General features: G+C 42.3%; 1 protein-coding gene across 7 annotated transcripts in view; it reads right to left on the bottom strand.

Annotated features, from left to right (window-relative positions):
• Positions 1-11556, bottom strand: part of DDX6 (DEAD-box helicase 6) — a 33903-nt gene extending 22347 nt beyond the window's left edge. For 3 of the 7 annotated variants that reach the window (XM_082844184.1, XM_082844185.1, XM_082844179.1), the window contains exons 1-4: positions 10953-11012; positions 7682-8156; positions 4311-4374; positions 3236-3340 (exon numbers count right to left, since the gene is read on the bottom strand). In XM_082844184.1, the coding sequence (XP_082700310.1) occupies positions 3236-3340; positions 4311-4374; positions 7682-7881 (369 nt within the window). In that variant the 5' untranslated portion in view covers positions 7882-8156; positions 10953-11012. Of the gene's footprint in view, positions 1-3235; positions 3341-4310; positions 4375-7681; positions 8157-10689; positions 10776-10952; positions 11013-11448 lie in introns of those variants that run through there. The other 4 variants (XM_082844181.1, XM_082844182.1, XM_082844180.1 and 1 more) reach the window with 4 other exon arrangements.
• Positions 11557-16740: the final 5184 nt, after the last annotated feature.

Here is a 16740-nt window from a genome sequence, read left to right as displayed (position 1 = left end):
GGATTCGGTTCTAGATCAGTGCAATCAAGTGAGTCACACAAATTTTTTTGTTTCCCAGTGCATATAAAAGTTATGTTTACACTATAGTCTATTAAGTGTGCAGCAGTATTGTGTAAAAAAACAATATACACACCTAAATTTAAAAATAATAACCATCATCTGACAACACAGGGTTGCCACAAACCTTCGATTTGTTTAAAAAAAAAAAAACAAAACCAGTAAAAACCCAAACGCAGTATCTGCAAAATACAGTAAAGCAAAGCACAGTAAAACGAGGTATGCCTGTACACAACCTTCGATCCTCACAATAAAAACCCTGTGAGGGAGATCATTTCTACTTTACAGAAAAACCTAGATGGCAGACTGGCTAAGTGGCTGAAGAGTTAATTATCTATACCAAACTGAGAATGCAAATAACAAAGTGAATTTTAAAATTTAATACAAAAGTGTGAAACAGGAGTCAGCAAGGGTCCATTAAGAATTAACTCTGCCAAATGAACCAATCTCCTTTTTTGATAAAACTACTACATAAAATAAAACCCCGTAACATTTATTGGGTATTTGTCACCTATTAGCCACTGCAGTAAGGATACTAACATGAATTACCTCACTTAATCTTTACAACAACCCCACGGTATACACTATTATATCAATTTTATAGGTCAGAAAGCAGAGGCTTCGAGACATTTAAATCATCTCCTTAGAGAGGAGTGGAGTTGGGATTCAACCTGCGCAGTCTCACCGCAAAGACAGTGCTCTAAAACACTTCTCTAGACGAAGTTCACTTACAGATATCCACTAACCATAATTCCAACAAAGCAATACAACTGAGGGCCTATTTCCTGCCATGCACCTTGCTAAGTACTAGAGATACAAAGTTGAATGATACAGTAGAAAAGTGCCCATAAAATGTTTCACTCCTATAGATAAAATAGATTAACGTGAACTATATTATGGAAAAGTAGATTCCTAAATATTTTTGATATCTGCACTCAAATTGCCTGATGAGGTATGACTTTATCTTGATACTTTCTCTAACCACAACAAACTCCTTTCAGTTTGTCCACAAAGGCACACTCTCATCCCCAGGCAATCACCATTCCAGTGTTCCCCACTTGGAACATGGATCACTTCTTCCAGGTTGTTCCATCTTCCCTAGTAGCCACATATATGTGCAATTTCAACTACATATATGTGCCCATTACATTACACTGAAATTACCTGTACAATAAGCTGTCCTTTCCACCAGACTCTGAGTGCAGGAACCCTATTTATCTTGTTCATCATAACACCCTCAGGGTCTAACACTTTCTAGGTCACTTGATACATGTTTGTTCAGTGAAAAAGTACTCAATGATGTCACAGAGTTTGTCCTGAGTACAGCTTGGATTCAACAGCTTCAATTTAAATATGTGAAGACAACAATCACATTTATCAAATCTGTACATGTATAACACATGTTTAGGTCTACAGGCATGTATGTGTATACATACATATATTTCCTTGCTCTTTTCACTGAAAGAGTGCACCTAGTACTTAGATCTTGGTCCCTAATACTACTCCCCACTAATTGGAATCAGAGTTCCTTGGAGAAAATAGCTGATTCTGAGGCTGGGGAAGGGCGGCTCTACAGATAAGCTTGACATCGTGATATACCAAAAAGGAAGTGCTCAAGAAAAACGAAGGGGGAAGGGAAGGGTGAATAGGTGGAGCACGGAGGTCAGTGAAACTACTCTGTATGATACTATAATGGTGGATACATGTCATTATACATATGTTCAAACCCATAGAATTTACAATACCAAGAATGAACCCTAATGCAAACTATGGACTTTGGGTGATAATGTGTCAACACAGGTTCATCAGTTGTAACAAATATTGCTCTTGTGGGGAATGCTGATAATGGGGGAGGCTATGCATGAGTGTGGGCAGGGATTTACGAAATATCTCTTTTGCTCAATTGCTATGAACGTAAAACTGCTTTATAAAATAGTCTATCAGAGGGAAAAAACAAATGAGGCACATTACAAACACAAAGGAACCGGCCTGAAGGAGCTCACGCTGGCCAAATACAGGACAATTCGAGCACAAAAATACCACTAAAGGGACTTCTCTGGTGGCACAGTGGTTAAGAGTCTGCCTGCCAATGCCGCAGAGCAACTAAGCCCATGAGCCACAACTACTGAGCCTGCGCTCTAGAGCCCATGTGCCACAACTACTGAAGCCTGTGCGCCTAGAGCCTGTGCTCCGCAACGAGAGGCCACCACAATGAGAAGCCTGCACACCGCAACGAAGAGTAGCCTCCCCTCACCACAACTAGAGAAAGCCCGTGCACGGCAACTAAGACCCAACACAGCCAAAAATAAAAAATACATTTATATATATAAAAAATACCATTAAAAAAAATTCATGAGTCCACACTGATAATATACAGATACATAAGGAGGAGTTAGGGGGAAATTTTTATGAAGAGTAGTATATCTGCATTGCCTTAAAATGCTCCCCAAAGACTGTTTATTAGTTTTAAGGTGGTGGGGGGAGCAATAATCATACAGGAGAAAAATCAAGACACCGCTGTGAAAGGGTGACCAAAATTAAAATCCCCCTTGAGGAACAGATGAACGCTATACCTCCAAATGTGACTTCTGCAGTATTCTGGCTAAGAATGCATAACTTGAATCTGATCACATGGAAATATGAGACAAACCCCAAATGAGGAATGCTCTACTGGAGAAAAAAGAAGAAGGAAGGGGGCCATATTTTTAACATGTCAATGTCATAAAAGACAAAAAAAGAACAGGGAAATGCTCACTAATAAAAGAGATGTAACCATTATATGCAATACCTGATCCTAGGATGAATCTTGTATGGAAGAGAAAAAAAATGCTTTAAGACAAAATCTGGGGGCCAGTTAAAAATAAGACTACAAATGACAGATGAGATAGAAATACTGCATTAAAGTTAAATTGACTGAACATAACTGTACTATGCTTATTCAAGAGACTATCCCTATTCTTAGGAAATACACACTGAAATATTTAGAAATAAAGCGCCATGATTTTGTAACTTACCATTTAAAGGTTCAGAAAGTGTGTATGCCTGTGTGTACATATATATATGTGTGTGTATACAAACTAGAGAGAACTGTTGTTTCACTGTATCATTCCCGCAGATCAGAAAGTGTGTAACGCTTAACTCATAACATTATACATATGATAAAAAAGGGGAAACATACCTGAATAGGAGATGGCTTTTCCCAGCCCATTTCAAAAATTCCCATCAGCAACTCCCGTTTCAAACAGTAATCTTCAAACTCATTTCCTTTTGTGGAGGTCACATCCTGGTCAAACAAAAACAAACAACATCAGAAGAATGAAGTACAATTGGGTTCCTTTGGTAATTAGCATGCTTAATAAAGTGTTGGAGAGACTAATTCTTTACCCCATTTAAAATATAAATATGCGCAGATTAGTTCTGTCTTGATCTATAGTTCAACTGAAAAATAACCACTCTCTTTAACACACACAAGCCATTTAAAAACTATGTTTTGGGGAAAGATCAGCCACCCTGTGGTCATTTTTCTCTAAGGACTGATGGAATACTGTTATTTCTATATAAGTATCAAACCACAAGATATGAAATCAAACCCTAGCTCTACCATTCACTGACTACAAATATCCTAGTCTAAACCAGGGTTTCTCAAGTCCAGCACTATTGACATTTGGGCCAGAAAATTCTTTGCTGTAAGGGGCTGTTCTGTAGCATCCCTTCAGCTGTGATAACCAGCTATTGCTCCAGCTATTGCTAAATGCTTCCTAGGGGACAAAAATTGCCCTTGGTTGAGAACACTGGGCTAAGCGAACTAACCTCTCAACTTCAGTTTTCTCATCCACAAAATGTGGACAATACCTACCCTGAAACTTACTGTGCTGCTGGAAACAAGAGAATTTTGAGAAAACGCCTTGAAAACCATAAAAGCATTCCACAAAAGAGATAAAATATATATACGTATAAACACGGTATTTAATATATAAATTATATATGAAATACTGTATATATAATAATAATTATTGTATTGTATACTGTATATTAAATATTACATTATATATTGCAATAATGTGTATACATACACATTATGACTAATTCCTCCAAATAGTGGAAATTTTGGGCAACTCATCATACATGAGTTATACAATTTCAACCACTTCAACTTACTTAACAGTAAACACAGTGCCTGTTATCATTAAATAACTACTTCACTTTTAGAGTTTCAGGATCATTTTTCCACTTCAATGTTACAACCAACTTACCGAAGTTTTGATTCTTAGATCCTTTGGAGGGAGTTTTAAAGTCTTTTTCCAGTCATCACCAGGTCTAGAGAGAATACAGTAAAATTGAAGTATCAGAATTCACAGCATTAGTATTGTAAAATACAAAGATAATTCATCTCGATTATAATTCTAAAAAGCACACTAAGTTGAACATATTGCCGTTTACTTAAGAATACAGGTAACAAAAGAGATAAACAACTTTAGAAAAACTGTTTTCTTACAAAGCACAACAATCTAGGGAGAATTTTAAAAAATCAAGAATAGAAGGGAGTAAGGTATCCATCCTCTTAAGAAAAGCAGAGTTGTATACAGTCCAACCATTTTCAAAACTAGTAACCCATATGTTTTGTTTGACCTATATAGTGTGTGTGTGTTTTTTGTGGCCTCTCCCGCTGCGGAGCACAGGCTCCGGACGCGCAGGCTCAGCGGCCATGGCTCACGGGCCCAGCTGCTCCACAGCATGTGGGATCTTCCCAGACCAGGGCACGAACCCACGTCCCCTGCATCGGCAGGCGGACTCTCAACCACTGCGCCACCAGGGAAGCCCATAGTGTGTGTTTTAAATTAGTGGCCAACATTAAAAAATTAGGAGATTTTTGTGTAAAAGTCCAGATTCTGGATTTTCTTGAAAAAATCTGGAAGCTTTAGTAACACTGGTTCCAAATTTCTGCATGGCAACAGTTTGATAGAACTTAGTAAATGGAGTTTAAAATCAAGTGGTTGATGCCTTTTAATAGGGCAAGTACCCTCTAATCTGGCAGTCCCCTATAGGCATCTGAGTTTGTAACTCTTGGTGACTAGTTAAAGCCAAGGAATCTATAGTTTCAGACTTGAGTTCAAGCCCTGACTCTTCTACATATTAGTTCTATGACCTTGCAACAGTTACTTTTCTAAACCTCCATTCTCTCATATATAAAATGGGATAAAAATTACATAAAATAATTTCTATAAAGCACTCAGCACAGTGCCTGGCAAAAGAAGAACTCGATATTAGCTGTTAGTAAACATCTCTCTTAATCTTTTTTACTGGGGATGCCTGAAACCACGAAAGAAAATAACAAAGAAAATGTAATAAAAAATTCTTTTTGGTCAGGTAAAAACTTCAAATAATATAATATCCAAAGCAGCTAAGAGAAAAAAGACTGTCAATAAAGCAGACAATGCTTTCAACTGTGTCTTTAAAATAAATAAGCTTTCACTGATTTAACTGTAACAACTCATATAATTAGAGCACCTCAAACATCTCAAGAGTCTTGATTTAGAAAGATAAGCACATTATTTTACTTAAAGCTAGGTCCCACATAATCCAAGATACTGTAACACAGGCAACTATTTGCTACCAATCCAAGGGTACTAAAGCCTTTCACCCCAGTCTATACCATAGCAAAGTTTGGTATAAACAAAAATGTCAACTGAACATCCTAGTAAGCCAGCTTGCCACATTGCCAAATTCACTAAATCGTGGATAAAAATGCAGGAAGATACAAGGCAAAATCTGCCTACAAAAAAAATTTATAATCTTAGGAGGTTAAAAAAAATTTTTAATGAGAAAACAAGTGATAGAAATAGGTATTAGAAGAGCTCTGAGCCATGGGATCTAGAAGTCTTCATAAAAGAGATGACATTTAAACTGAGATTTAAAGATCCACAGAATTGAAAAAAAACCATTAATCCTAGGAAAAGCAAAAATAAGGTAAAATCCACTGTTGTCTCAAATCTGAGTTCAAGTAGAAAATACTCTCAAAATGAAATGAGGGCTTCCCTGGTGGCACAGTGGTTGAGAGTCCACCTGCCGATGCAGGGGACACGGGTTCGTGCCCCGGTCCGGGAAGATCCCACATGCCGCGGAGCGGCTGGGCCCGTGAGCCATGGCTGCTGAGCCTGCGCGTCCAGAGCCTGTGCTCCGCAACGGGAGAGGCCACAACAGTGAGAGGCCCGTGTACCAAAAAAAAAAAAAAAAAAAAAGAAATAATGTAGCTTTATGTTTCTATCATTAAGAATTAAAATAGCCTAAATACTGCTAGCCTATTCATATTTTTTCAAGAAAAGCTGCAATTTAGAAAATATTCTTGATTTCTAAACTAATTAAAATATTCATCTCAAAAATAATAGAGGGCTTCCCTGGTGGCGCAGGGGTTGGGAGTCCGCCTGCCGATGCGGGGGACACGGGATCGTGCCCTGGTCCGGGAGGATCCCACATGCCGCGGAGGGGCTGGGCCCGTGAGCCATGGCCGCTGGGCCTGCGCGTCCGGGGCCTGTGCTCCGCAGCGGGAGGGGCCGCAGCGGTGAGAGGCCCGCGTACCGCAAAAACATAAAAATTAAAAAAAACACTTAAAAAATAATAATAATAAAATAATAATAGAATATGTATTAATGCCAAATCTCCCAGTGACCAAACCAATTCTGTTGGAAGTTAGGGCTATTTTTCTTTAGTAAGTACTTTTTAAGCATGGAAAAGATCTAGGTTATAATAAAACACAAGCTTTGGTTCCTTGAAAGAGTTTTATCATCTTATGAAGATTTCTAGAGGTTAAATCAACTTACATGGCTAGATTTTTAACAAAGACAAATCTCAAATGGGTCAAGATTCCTGAATGTTAATTTTCTATTAACTGATTCTTTGGAGTCATAGTTACCACTCAAATACTTTAAAGTGTACACTTAAAGATGATAGCCTACACACTTTTAAATTTAAAAGAAAAAATATTCTGTAGTAAGATGAGGCTCTTACGTTTTTAAAAGTCGTCAAAGGGGTATGGGACTCTTCAGAGATGTGTTTATAAGAGCTCAAAATCCTGAGTTCCCTATGACATAAACTGCTTGTTATTTTGTGTGCGTGTGTGTAAAAGGAGGAGAAAGTATATTTGAAAAGTAAATAAATAGGGCAGAAAAGCAAAGTGTCATAAACTAAAAAAAAGTTATGGATAAATTTTCTATGCGTATGTTTGAAGTTCAGAAGGCTGGGCAAGTCGTTAAATTTAAAATGTGAAATTGGCTATAACAGCCATTCAAACTAGGATAAGGTCAAGTTCTAACACTAGGGAAAAAGCCATACTGGCAAAAACAAGATGAATCTGAGCTCATTATGAAAGCCAGAAATGTTTCAAAAAATAGTCTATACAAAATTAATATATATTAATCTGTGCCAATCTGTTACTTAATAAACCTGAATTAGTTATGAAAGAAATACATTCTTCTATTGCAAATACCTGCTGGCCATAAAACGAAGTCATCTGTCCTCTATTTGCAATCAAAATGGTTAAACTAAGGTATACACAAAGTAGTCAACAACTAACAAAATAAATCTCCTTGGTCCCCCAAGTGTGTTTATTATTTATTCTAACACTTACTTAATAGTGGTGGTCATACTCTGTGCTTGCTGCTGAGTGCCATTATTGATTGTGTTGGTGTTTTTCAGCTGGTTCATCTGTTGCTGTGTCTGTGTGCCCCCTCCTCCGGGGCCACCACTGGGCTTCACAGGGCCCCTCAGCTGACCATTTTGACTGGACAGACCCATTATAACAGGGTTCTCTGTTCTGGCCGTGCTCATGCTGTATTAATTGTAAAGATGTCTCTTTCAAACTTCAAAACTTTTGAAAGTCAGTAGAGAAACTGTAATAACAGTTTATTAGGCTCTCCAAAACGAAGAGATAAATATAAGTCTTGCTCAATATATGAGTCCTTTATTGCAATGCAGGCAAGCACCTGTAAGTCTCTGAACGGTAAGCAGCAGTAACTTGCTCTCATGCACGGAATCAACTCTTTATTTTTTAATAAAGCCCTCTAACAAGGTTGAGTTATATATCTGAATTCGCTCACTTCAGTCTGAAACAAAGAAAAAAGTTAAATTAGCAAACAGAGTAAAATTAGAAAAAAACTTTTTTGTTTCCCTTTTAAAGAACTCCCTTAGAAGAACTCTCTTCTTTTAAATTAAAGAATTAAGAATACAGCTGCACTGAGACCAAATCACTAGCCAAGCTAGGAAAAACACAAAAAGATGAACTGCCTCAAAAACCAAACCTGCACCGAGACCCATCTCAAACATTTTAAACTGTCAGTTCAAATCAACCCAGAGAATACAAAGTAGAAAGATACTGTGATTAAGTTAGCATTAGTTGTCAAATGACAATCTCTTCCCTTGTTTCCACCCTGATGAATTCTCTGAAGTCCCTGCCACCTCTTAAAGTCAATGAGTCATTACATTCAATTGCATTACAACTCAGTGAAGTATCACACAACTTAATGTAAATCTACAAATGAACAAGGCAAGACAATTCATTAATTTTTTTTCTATTTCTGACAACTGAGAATCCTTGAAGAGTTAAGCTTTTGGCTTCACCTTATGCTTTAAGAAGAACACATTTATGCCCTTGTGAATTTCAACGACAGAAGTTAAACTTTATAAAGAAAAATACATTTTCTTTTTTCCCTTAAGTTTTTGCCCTTTAAAACAGTAACTGAAGCATGTCAAGGGATATAAATATGTCTACATGTCAAAATCTTCTGCTTGAAAAACAGCCAAGAAAACCTTTAGCTACCTTAATTAAATCTGAATACTAAAAAAACTGCTACGTTTTTAAACATAACACTTTTCAAAAAGTATATCCCAACTTGAAGTAGCATTTTTTTAAATTACAAAAACACAAAAAGGAAATGAGCTGTGTTAAAAAAATCTGTTAAAGGGTAAAGATACTAGTAACTTTAATCAAACTTTCCAGGAAACCCAGAGTACTAATTAAGTTAATTAAAAAATTTTTTAAATTATTCCCCAAATAAAATTATTTTTAAAGGAAGTACATGAAAATGTAATTGAAAAGCCAGGGGGAAAAAGGCCAGAAAATAAAGGGCTGCTCTGTTTGCTTTGTTCTTTAACTCCTTTACATTTCTTACCAAACATACACTAGCTTATTAATTAGCGTTTCTGCCATACACCAAGGTTTCTCAAACAATAAAATTTTTTTTAAAAACCTCTTTGATGTCTTTTTTTTAATTGAAAATAAAGTTGCTCACAAGCAAATCCTGATTATCACGTACACAAAGCTGTATATTTCCAAGTCTCCCAGAAGCTGAGTGACCTCTTAAGCAGAGGGTGGTTAAGAGCCATCCAATTTCAGTGCAAGGTAGTAATTGGTTTCCTGTATTGACAGGTTTATATTATGATCAGCGGTATCACCTACTTCATACCAGAAAACTTACTTATTTGCAAACACTAAGAAGATGAAGGTGGCAACTTCTAAAAATTAAATGGTATCATTACTGTCCATCATGCACGTAAGACCTCATACCTCCCTGCATCCAAAATGTGACTCTGTGATAACTGCTCCCCTCTCAATTAAGCTAAAACCAGCACTGCAGCTCTACGTCTCAGGAAAAGAAATATTCCTCCTACCCCTTCCCAATTTAGATTTGCAAGTTATATTTCTACATTTTCAAAAATACGAACGAAACAAAGACGAGTTGGGAGGAACCCCTAGCGGAGTTAATTACAGCACTTCCCAGATTGTAGTTAGCAATAGACAATTTCACACCCAAAACAGTATCGTCATCTCCAAAAAGACCTTTTGTGTGCGAATGCAGCGCAGTTTCTCTAAGCTCGGTCTGCAAGTTGGAGTGACCCTTCTATTTTGAAGGGGCGAGGGGACTGTTGAAGAGAAAGGGGAGTGAGCGATAAGGGAAAGAATCAAGCCAGTGATTTGAGCCCTATAACCGTAGGCAAATAATTTCTGGTTTCCCTACCCTTCAACACCCCCCCACCAAACCCACACACTTCGAGTCAGCTCCCTGGGCCCATAAACACAAATGGGTTGGGGCCCTGAAATCGTATCTGCGCAACAAGAGCAGGGAAGCAGCTCCGCGGGTAGGAAACAATAGGGGCTCCCGCAAAAGGCCCCAAAGAGAAACCCTTAAGTCAGACGGCCCCTCCTTTCTCCATGACTCTGGGGCTCCATAATCACCCCCTTGTTATCGACCTGCAAGGCCTTACTCCCTCAAGCAGCCGGTCCTCTTCGAAACCCAGCCTTCCGCTACTGCATATCCCTGCCGCCCCCTATAGGGCCGCCTCGTACCCTATAACCTCCACGATCTCCCTAAGTCCTTGCCGCCCCCTACGATCCCACCTTCCCTCGTCTCCCACAAAGCTCCTCCGAGGAATTCTCCCGCTCCTCCTCCGGACCCCGCCGGGCACAACAGTGCTCTATCCCACTCCTCCCGGGCGCCCCCGCCCCACAGCTGCCGCCCGCCTTCCTCCCCCGGGCCCGACCAGGCCTCAGGCCTCCGCCTCAGAGCGCCCCCCACGCCGGCCGGGGGAGGGGGTAACTCCCCGCAGCCCCCGCTGCACCGCCGACCTCCAACCCCTCACCTCACCCCACTCCTCGCGGCTCGGGCCCGAGTCCTACCACTGAGACCACTCCCGCTCAGTACCCTCGGTCCTTTATTGTTGACTCGAAGCTCCCAAAATGGCGGCGGCTCCTTCCTCCTCGGAAACCTCCGCCCGCCCCCACCCGGCCCCTCACTTCGGCCGCCCCCCGCCCCGCCCCGCCCCGCCCCCCGCCCCGCTCCACTCCGGGGGCCTGGGGGCCAGCCTGCCGGCGCTCCCCCGCTCCCCGAGCCGCGCAGCCCTACCTCCGCCGCTGCCCGCTCTCAAGGCGCCGCCGAAGCCGCCGCCCGGGCCGAGCTAACTCGGCTCCCCGCCCCCTCCCTCGGCCGCAGCACCCCCGCCCCTTAGCTCTCCGCATGGCTGCCGCCGCGACTCCTCCTCCGCGCAAGATGGCGAGGGCCCAGCTGCAGCCGCTGAGCCCGCCGCGGCGCCTCTGCCTCTCCTGCTTCGTGGCAGGAGAAGTCCGGGCCGAGGAACCTCCCTGGGGCGAAAATGGAGGGTAGTGCTTTCCCACCGACTGGGGGCCCGCGGGGGCCCAAGTTGAGGGAAGTTGAAGGGAAAATACGGGTCCCTTTCTGAAGAGAAAGGAGGGCTGCTTTTTCCACAGCTGAGGAGAAATGATCGGGGAATGGTGGCTGGGAAGAGTACCCCCAGAATGGATGTCGGGGGCTTGGGACCCGAGGAAGATCTGCTTATTCCTGACCAAGGACCGGGTAGCGACTCGGGGACGGGAGAGCTGACCTGACATCTCCCGCGGGCCAGGGAAGCTGCTGCAGGACCAAGGGGGTCGCGTCCGTTCGAGCCCCGCGCCTCCGTGCAGGAACGCGCGGAACCACTGGTCCGGAGGCGCCGGCACGCGCCCGGGTGTGGGAACCGGAAGGGGGGCCGGCCGGGACCGGTGCGGCGAGGAGAACCGGGGAGGACGCGGGGCGGACAGGGGGCGCTGTGCGCGGGCGGGCAGGGGCGGGGGTGGAGGACGCTGTAGGAGGATTGCGCGGGGGTGGGGTGCTGGGTAGCGGGGGTGCGACCCGGGCCGGAACCCGGAAAGCGAGCTTCGGGAAGGGAAGTGGGAGACTAGGGCAGCGATCCTCCTCTCTCGGCCCCAAAGGGCAGTCCTCAAAGAGAGGGAACCGAGGAGGCCGAGCCTCCACCCACCCCGAGGGAAGGAAACGCTGCTAAGGAGTCAGTTATAATGGTAATAGGAGTTGTGTACGGAAATGGGCAATCAGAGGACCGAGGGTGATTCTTTCTCCAGCTTGACCCTCATCAGAAAGACACTTATGTATTTGTTCCCATAAATACTTTCCATATCCTAATGTCTCCGTTTATCCTTAACAGAAATAACAGGAATGCAATCTTGTTCCAGGTAAAACAAAAATCGGAAGCTTGAAAGTTATCCAGGTCAAGGGAAAATAAAAACCTGGGTCTCACCCAGTTGACAGACAATATACAGGGCAATGACGGGACCATATGTTGACAACAGAACTCCGACCCACAACCTCTGCTGCAACCAACACGGGAAGCCAAACCACAGCCTCTGCAGTGATCAGCTTAGAACTGGCAGGAGTCGGTCATTGACTAACAGCTTCCCAAATTTTTGCCCCTGTTACCAACTCGGGACCAATCAGAGAAAGCCAAATATGTTTCCCCCCACCCCAACCAATCACGTAAGACGCCCGGCTTCTAGTTAGCCCGCCTCCAGCTTCCCCGAGTTAACCTCCAATCAGAGCATACCCTGAAGCCTACTCCACCCACCCCCTTTTTTTTTTCTTTTTCTTTTTTTTCTTTCCGCTGCCGGCCTGTAAGTCCCAAGCTGAGTGAAGGTGGCTGCCTCCCTTGCTGTAGCAAGCTTTGAATAAATAGCCTGTTCTCACTTGGCGGTCTTTGTTTATTTACACACAGCCAATGGAAAGGTGGTAGAGAAGTGTGAAAAGGCTGTTCTTGAGATTTAAAAAAAGGTTCCTTTAACAGTTTTTTAATTAAATTTGTAGCATGGGGTCTCCCACCCAGCTTTTTAAAAACCCACTCATCTAAGGGAATAACCGGCATCTTGTGCCCATCCTGGTGAGAGAATGGCTAAGTGGTTCTTTAATAAAATGTTGAGGTATGAGGCCCCACTGCCTTTCCATGTAGCAGGAATGTGGAGGGGAGAAGGGCAAGGAGTGGGAGGGAGAGGAACCTAAGGATTTAAAATAGGCCACAGCCTGCCTCGGTCTCTTTCCCTAGACCACTAAAAAAATGAGACCAGCCGAAGGAGAAAGGTTTGTGTTCAGAAATAAACCTTCAAAGGGGGCCTGGTTGAAGTCATGACAAAATCCAAAAGTGAGGAGGCCACCAAAAGTAGAATATGGTATAGCTGCCTATTCTCACCTAGGAATCCTGCCAGGGCTAACACCTTTAAAGATTCTGCATAATGTTTTTATAAGATAGTCAGATATCCTTCCAACTGAGTTATTTATGTCAGCCCTTATCAGTTTTCTGGTGAGAAGTATGGATGGTATAGAATTAAACTATGAAAACTTGGATCTTGGTTCAATTTTAGTGATTGATGGATCCAGTATTCAACTATGTCAATACCTTTTTTTCTCCCTAGTTCAAACAGATTAACAAGAACGATAGAAAATATGACACTTTAGAAATACAGATGAATTATTTGATAATACACACAGTATCCTTATATTTATAAAATGTAAATTTAAAAATATTACATAAATCCAGCCCTTTGACCTTACTGAATATAATAGTTTGGGTGATTCGTGGTAAATATGGTTTTTGGAGAGCATGCTATCCCCAGTGAGGTCACCTAATAACCGTAGTAAAGTGTTTCCCAAAACATCTTGGTCATTTTCATTTTGTTTTTACTCACTCTCACTTCCCCCACCCTACTTTTTTTGAACTATGAAGCTGTTAGCTAAAGTGTTAGGCCTAGATTGTTGGCTGGCTCCTAGAGATTCTGTCTGTAGGAAAGATATCTTAAAAAAGAAAAAGATTCACAAATAGAGTTGAGGTTTTCAGTATCTGTTTAAAACACAACAGGATTCGTGTGTGTGTGTAAGAATGAGATGTGACTAAAAAATACTACTTGGAATTCGATCACAATAAGGGTCCTCCCAGCGAATGTTGTTTGCCAGCCTCACATCCTATCCCCGGTTATTTAGCTAAAAATAACTAGAAGGAAAAAAAAAATCACAGGTTAATTTACATTTGATTTCAACTTCAGTTTATAATATTTAAAATCTAGAATTCTGAGTAATTTGAACCTGGAATATATACATCTGTGATGCTATCTTAAAAACCCAAATATTTTCAACAGCCTAAAATGGATTTCACACTTTTGACGTTCTACACGTTTTTTTAAAGGAAACATAATAGCTTTTTTTTTTTTTTAAACTCAAACTACAAGCAAATGTGTTCATTACCTAGAAGAAAAAAAGTTCGCCACATCACATCCTCAAGAAAATGATTATGTCACACCTGGCTAAGCTTTCTAGTACAGCATTTCCCCTCCTTCACAATTGGCGCATAATGTTCTGATTTTCCAAAAGAAAGTTCAACAGATAAAGTTCTTTTCCAAATATGCCTGAGCAACATCTGGTAATTACTAACCAAGACTAAAGGCTAATGAGCCCAAGGAGCCAAGTACCATTTTCTTTGGATTTCAGAGCAGGTAAAATTTGCCTCTTCAGTTTATATACCTGAAGAACATGAAGCAGCGCCAGCCTACTGAGGGCTTAGTAAGACATCCTCAGAGAGGTGCAGGTACTACACTGAAGTTAATGCCGACTAAGCCCGTGTCTTTAATCGCTGAGAGACCACACCGGCCACATTTTGTTGGAATAAATGTTCCACTTCCAGAGTAAACTCAAGTTGAAAAGTAGGAAAGCAATATTACAAATAAGGAGGGAAGTCAGTGGGTTATACACATTTTCCCCAAACTACCAGGTTTGGTTCGCAGAATTTATCTTCCCTTTGACAGATAACATCTCCCCCTTCCCAGGGTACCACAACCAGCTAGCTGAGCTCACTAGGTGTCTTTTGGCCTCATCAGGTCCCAGCATTATTTGTGCTCTGGTCATCATTCAGAGAATTCTAGCTATTCATTTTGCCTCTTCAGTTTTCCTTACTGTGCACCAGCAATTTTAATTTTCATTAATTTGAAAACAACGTGGGCTGGGAAGACACTGAAATCTGGAAACTAGTTCTTTAGGTATAAATTTAATTTGGTCTACTCAAATCAGGAAAGAACGGACACCGTCCCCATTGAAGATGGCTTGGTGCTCTTGAGTACTTTCTGAGTTAGGTCAGGGACAGTTGCTAATGAGTGATGTTGATGGGGGTCCCTGACAATCCTGTGGAATTGTCGTGGTGTTGGTATGTGTACGGTGCCTCCTTTGTACCCAACACCTTGTAATAACGTTATATTTCTGAATAACCTTATCTGCAGGGGTAGCAACAATCATGACAAAGTGCCCGGCCCCGCTTTCCAGCCAGTAGTCAATCTGCAGAGCCTTCTATTGATCCTTGAACATAGAACTGTGATCTTAGGTACGATCCCTGGAAAGACAGCTTAGAGCTGAGGAGTGGGCAGTCTGCAGTCCTGAGTGCCATGGGTGGGTTAAGTCACATCTGTGGCTACCAGGACAAGACAGGGAACAAAGGAAGAAAAAAGTATTTCAGTGCAGAGGTCTCCTCAGTGACCTTCCTAGATCTTTATCTGCTTGATAAATTTTAAGGTTACTCTTTATCACATCAACCACCTCCTAAATAACCCCTTAGTATCTCCCAGTTCCTTTTTACCACATGGAGTCTACATTCCATTGACAGATTGGGCCTGTCAGTGTGCCTATCCAATCTGATTTCCCACTCTCCCTCCAATGCCCAGGACCTATTCCCTCACCTTCCATCATTTCCCTCAGAAACCCTCTCATCTCCTTTCCTCGAGGCCCATCTCAAGCCCATTCAAACCCAGCAGATTCCTACAGGCTCTTATCTTCCCTCCTTCCCACTCCCTTGTTCCTGCCCAACCAGAGCTCAGGTTCTAGAGTCAGTCAGATCTGGGTTCAAATCCCAGTTCTGCCACTTGTTAACTCCATAAACTTGGGAACCTTTCTTAACTTCTGAGCTTCGGTTTCCCCATTTATAAAATGAGGATAATAAATGAGGACCTAGAGCTCTGTGAGAGTAAATGAGAATTTGTATAAATCACTTTTTTTTTTTTTTTTTTTTGTGGTACGCGGGCCTCCCACTGTTGTGGCCTCTCCCGTTGCGGAGCACAGGCTCCGGACACGCAGGCTCAGCGGCCATGGCTCACGGGCCCAGCCGCTCCGCGGCATGTGGGATCTTCCCGGACCGGGGCACGAACCCATGTCCCCTGCATCGGCAGGTGGACTCTCAACCACTGCGCCACCAGGGAAGCCGAATCACTTTATTTTTGCAGTTGGTAGATAGCACTCAAAAAAAATTATGTGGTGTTGCTATTATTATTTTATCGACTTTCATCTGAACCTCTGCTTTTCCTGTCAGATTAGACAATCTGTGGTTGGCCAATTCTTTTCCCCCAACCTCTATCTCCTCTTACTTCTTCAGCCTAGCGCTTTACCAACCTCAGTAAACAAGAGCCATGCTCTAATTTCACAGCTTCTGCTCCAGAAAAGTTGGTGCTGGAGAGAGCCCTGTAACCAGGCTGATTGGCTCAACAACAAATTCCTGCTCCCATACCTCAGCTGAGCCCTTTCTGAGGCCCTCGAACCTCTTTCTGGTGGTTCTCAATCAGGGCTGTTCATTAACAGCAACACAGGCACTTTTGAAAACACCAGTGCCTGGGCCCCATCCCAGAGCAGTTAAATCAGAATCTTTGGGGCTGGGGCTCCAGCATCATTTTTTTGTTTTAAGGCTCCCAGGAAGAGCCTAATATTCAACCAAGGGTGAGAACAGCTGTTGGACAAATTGTTTCCCACGGAAGCGTTCCAAATATTTTCTTCTATCCATAAGCCCACCTTCAAATCAAAGATGTTCCACAGAAGCTTCACTGAC

This window comes from Leucopleurus acutus, assembly GCF_964270905.1.
Source record: "Leucopleurus acutus genome assembly, chromosome: 8".
In the NCBI taxonomy this organism is placed as follows: domain Eukaryota; kingdom Metazoa; phylum Chordata; class Mammalia; order Artiodactyla; family Delphinidae; genus Leucopleurus; species Leucopleurus acutus.
The sequence above is the reverse complement of the archived record's forward strand: the minus strand, read 5'-3'. Positions and strand labels throughout refer to the sequence as shown.